This window comes from Poecilia latipinna, unplaced genomic scaffold (assembly GCF_001443285.1).
Source record: "Poecilia latipinna isolate Pla-1442-1.1 unplaced genomic scaffold, P_latipinna-1.0 Scaffold3745, whole genome shotgun sequence".
Lineage (NCBI taxonomy): Eukaryota > Metazoa > Chordata > Actinopteri > Cyprinodontiformes > Poeciliidae > Poecilia > Poecilia latipinna.
The window spans coordinates 15,672-20,473 of NW_015116361.1; the positions used below are offsets into that span (position 1 = coordinate 15,672).

A 4,802-nucleotide genomic window follows, 5' to 3' on the forward strand; every position below is an offset into this window, starting at 1 on the left:
CCGCGTGATAGCAATGCGCTTCCGTAAATTTAAGATGTTAACCTAACAGTCGTGTTTTGGGAATATGGGAAGAAGGCAGAAGATGAGTGAACCCGCACATACAGCCACATTTAAAACATTTAAAATTCATGAATTTAGACATTTGGCTGACTGAAAATCAAATCAGAGTCATTGCTGCAAAGTAACGATGCTGACTGTCGGTCCACCAGGTGCAGTAAAAGTTTTAAACATGACTAAGCAACATCTGGTCAGGTAGTAAATTTAAATACATTTTCTTTGGTAAAGAAAAAAAAACAACAAAAAAAGAAAAACACAGGAATCACAGTGGTCAAAGATATTTGGATGATGACATTCAACAATAAGAAATAATTGAATTAACAGAAGGAATAAATCAGAACAAGAAGATGAAATAAATACAAAATGCAAAGAACAAGTCCAAAATTCAAATAAGAAACTGAACTAGCAGAGGGAATAAACTAGAACAAGGAAAAATAATGAAAATAAGAAATCAATACAAGGAAACAAAAGAGGCAAAAGTCCAAATTGATAAGGCATCATAACAAAACAAGAAAGTAATTGCTGTATCTCTTCCATTAAACTGGAAAAAAGATAACTCTGCAATTCATTAACTTAGATAAGCAAAATGAGTAAAAACAATGCGACAAAAAACAACAACAACAAAAAATAAAACTGAAATATTCAGACATATGAGAAATATGACATGTAATTCCTTTGGTAAAATGCTATTTAATTTAACTGATGTTGTTCACAAGGTCTTTCTAAATAAATTAAATAATATCCACTACTGCTAACTTACATAGAAGGTAGGTCAGATAGGGCGGGGATACCAAGGAAAGCAATAAAATATGATTATTCTACCAACAGCTACAGTATAAAAGTGACAGTCGGATAGTTTCACACACATCAAGAATCAGCATCCAAGGTAAGAATTGACTAAATTTACATAGCTACAAAAAGGACTAAGGATTCATGACAACTATGGTGAGTGGACAGCTTGAATAAGTCATTATTTTTATTGAGAGTATTGTCACTGTTAATATTTTATGACTTGTATGGTGTTTTCTTGTATCAGATGCTGCTCTTGCTGCTGTTGGTGGCATCATGTGCTGCCATTCCTCAAAGTAAGAAAAAACACTTGTTGCTTTTTTAACAATATAATAATATAGATTAAAGGTTTATATGATAGCAAATTAAGTAGTTTTTCTAACTCCTATGCAAATATACGATGGAACATGAAGACTTTTTTATTATTTTCTATCCCTAATAAATGAATAAATAAAATAAAACAATTGTTGGTAAAATTGTGTTGCTGTCTCTTTTGTTAACAACATTTAGCTTTTATGTTTCAGATTTGCCAGTAAGCAAACATGTAGGTCAGCTAGCTGGTTGACTTGATCATTCCAGCTAAGAGTACATATTTTTTACAAACCTGAAATAAAATTGTGAGTTAACTTCATATGAAAACACTCACAGGAGTCTTTTCCATCTAAACAGTGCTAGTGCCTGGTTTGGACTTTGGCTGAGTTTTTGATCTGTAATAAACTAGAATAATAAAATAATGTGCTTTGACTGTAATAAAATGCTGGATTAGCCACAGAAAAACAAAGGCTGACTGTCCTGACCTTCTTGCTGTGTATCATGATATCACGTGAGTTCAAGTAGGTCATGAGTTGATAAGAACTGTGGTCACAACTGATTATTTCCCACTGGATCCATAAACAACATTTCACACTCAGTTCTTCAAACACTGTTAGGTGCTGTTCAACAATTTGGTCTGAAAGTTGTGCTTCGCTTTTTTAACTTTAGAGTTAAGCAAATTAGGATTGTTAAGTGATTTCAACTATGTTGTCTTAGGCTCACTGCAAAGTCTGGTGTACACTTAGAGAGTGATATTGTCTTTCTCTATTTCTCTAAAATATTTTCTCTAAAATATTTTGAGTTCACATTGTGTCTCATTGAAATAATGTGAGTGATCTGCCTTCTCCTTAACATCATGTCAATGAGAAGGCAGATCTTGACAAAACTGCATTGATTTAATCTAGTTGATGAAATAACAGATTTGTATGTTATGGTATTTCTTTTTTTTTTTCAAAAATAAATGAAATAGTAAAATAGATGTTTTCAGAGTGAATTGTCTGGTTCCAAGTCAAAGGGTTAAAGTGCTGTGTAACTTTCACTGTGACTCACAGAAGTTACTATAATTTAAAAAATAAAAAATGAAAGGTTAACAAATCTACAAGTTAAATTTACTCAGTGTAACATCATATCAAATATGAGGAGATGTTGTCAGAAACAAGTTCAGCAATGATATTAAAGCCTAATTTCCAAGTGGAAAATAATTTAAACAGAACTATGAATATTTTATTTTTGAAAGTATTCATAACTTTAAATGTTTTTTAAAATAATGTTTTTAAATTTCTTTAATAACTCCTTCGTTTAAAAGATCTTTCAGGAAAGATGTTCACCTTCCCGCAAGAAACCAACACAGCACATGTTAGGTTGACATCAAGTCAAAATTTACAGGCTGTAACTGTCTGTTTGAGGTAAGAACTAACCTTGGAAATGCATGAAAACAAATAAAGCTATCTACAGAGTGCATGAATGTCTACAGCTAAAACTAAATTCTTCATGTCTTTTGCCTCAAAACAGGTTCTTTACAGACCTCAAAAGACATCACTCTCTTTTCTCGTTGGCTCTACCCTCTTTAGATAACGCCTTTTTGTTGTTCAAATCGGCCAACTTAGATTCTTTTCAAATGTATGTAAGGAACACGGCCGCAAATTTTGAAGGACTGGACTTCAAGCTGAACAAGTGGCAATCAGTTTGTGCAACATGGGATGCTGCATCAGGTTTGGCCCAACTGTGGGTGGATGGAAAGCCTTCAAGCAGGAAATTTACCAGCTCTGGATCCAATATCAATGGACCAATTATTATTGCTTTGGGACAGGTGCGTTTTTAAACACAGTAAATATAGAAATATTAATACATTATGAAAAATATCCCAAATTGTATCAAGTTTATGATTCAATCAAAGTTAGTCACATATTAAAATTGGTGGTGGCTTAGCTTAAACTAACCTAAGAGTGAGCTTGAAGGCGGCTGTGTGCAAACTTGTTAAGCAGAGATTTATGGAAACAAACTCTGGGAAAAACAGTTTCAATCTGAAATACCCAACTTAATTAGGTACACATAGTTTGTAATAACTCATACAATAAGCAAAGGCATACTTGAGCTAATCTGCCCCACTTAAAAAATGTTGTGTCAGAATTTTATATTCATGGCTTATTGGAGATGTGCAGCATAACTAAAACCTGCTCAGCCAACTGTAGCTTCATTGCTGCATTGAAGTCGCTACAACTTCATTGTAGTAATATTTTGAGTTACATATCATCTTTAATCTATTCTTATTACTTTAATTTTCTGATTTTAGGGCTTCAAATATTTTCTGTTTCATCAATGATGGATGATTCTATTCCTTATTCTATCTTAGTCAGGGCACAAAGTATTGACATGTATGTTTAATTAAACCTCTGAATCATATTAATTTCCCTGAAAATGTTTATAGAATGCCGTCTCTTGCAGCTTGCAGGGCTGTTGGTGCTTGTGAGTTTACAGTTTGATTATTGTGTTTTCTTCTCTGATTACAGGAACAAGATTCACATGGTGGTGGTTTTGATGTCAAACAATCATTTGTCGGCATGATGTCAGATCTCCATATGTGGGATTACAAGCTTTCACCCTGTGAGATCCGGAAATACACGAATGGCCATGGCTACGCAAATGGAAATGTGTTGAACTGGAATTCACTGGAATTCCAGATTATAGGAAGGGTGCTGATCGAGAATCAACAGAATACTTGTCAGTAAATCCTAATTTCTACAAATTTATATAGTGCACAATAATTGGTCACTTGTATGACATGAACACAATTTACTCTGTTTTTTATATTCCAACATCATAAATATGTTTAATTCATTACACTAATCATTTTGTCATACGTTGTCAAAAACTTGAATACTGTTTTTTTTATTATTATTATTTTACCCTAGATTCAATGCTGAACTTTTTACAAAAAAAACTTTTCGATTAAACTTGTAACTGAATATAGAATCATTAAGAGCTGACTACTTCCAAGACAGGTGTTCAAAAATCTAATAATTTTCATTAAAATAGTCCAAAAATAAAAGAATTAAGAGCTGTGAGTTTGAGAACTGAACTACGAATGTCTAGATATATGTTTTTTGTCAGTATGTAAAACGTGAAGTAGAGAAAAAATAAATGCAATTCTCAGATATCCATGAAGTTAGTAGGAGGGTTTCATGTGAGAGGCCCCAACATTAGCTGGAGCCATTGTTCCCCTTTTGTAACAGTTTTTATACATATATATATACATATTATGTATTATATGAGGGAGAAAATCATGACTTCTTTACAAGTTGTCAATGTCCGAAAAGGCACAGATGTAAATAGTTTTCAAGAAACCTGCTTTCAATATCTGTTTTTTAATCTGACAATAAAACTCATAAAAATCCCCGTGTAGTGACGTATGGCATCGGTCAGGTTTTTTGTGGTGGTGCACTATTTGACCTGTAGTGCTGCAGAGACAACTGGATCACTTCCAGATTTGGATGGCGAGCCCAGCCCAAAGGATCGAATGTGCCCGTATTTTATGACCCGGTGACAGGAAGGACTAAAAATATTGGGTTATTTTCTTTTCTTTTTTTCTTCTTTTTTTTTCAAATGCGTGCAAATTTGGTTTATTTGTGAATGTGGATGGATAG

The 4,802-nt window shown here is 33.2% G+C and overlaps 1 protein-coding gene across 4 annotated transcripts in view; it reads left to right on the forward strand.

Annotated features, from left to right (window-relative positions):
• The window catches only part of LOC106941563 (C-reactive protein-like), a 13,032-nt gene extending 9,112 nt beyond the window's left edge, over positions 1-3,920 (forward strand). For 2 of the 4 annotated variants that reach the window (XM_015024624.1, XM_015024623.1), the window contains exons 4-6: positions 2,465-2,564; positions 2,671-2,968; positions 3,669-3,920. In XM_015024624.1, the coding sequence (XP_014880110.1) occupies positions 2,465-2,564; positions 2,671-2,968; positions 3,669-3,887 (617 nt within the window). In that variant the 3' untranslated portion in view covers positions 3,888-3,920. Of the gene's footprint in view, positions 1-975; positions 1,003-1,093; positions 1,143-2,464; positions 2,565-2,670; positions 2,969-3,668 lie in introns of those variants that run through there. The other 2 variants (XM_015024622.1, XM_015024625.1) reach the window with 2 other exon arrangements.
• Positions 3,921-4,802: the final 882 nt, after the last annotated feature.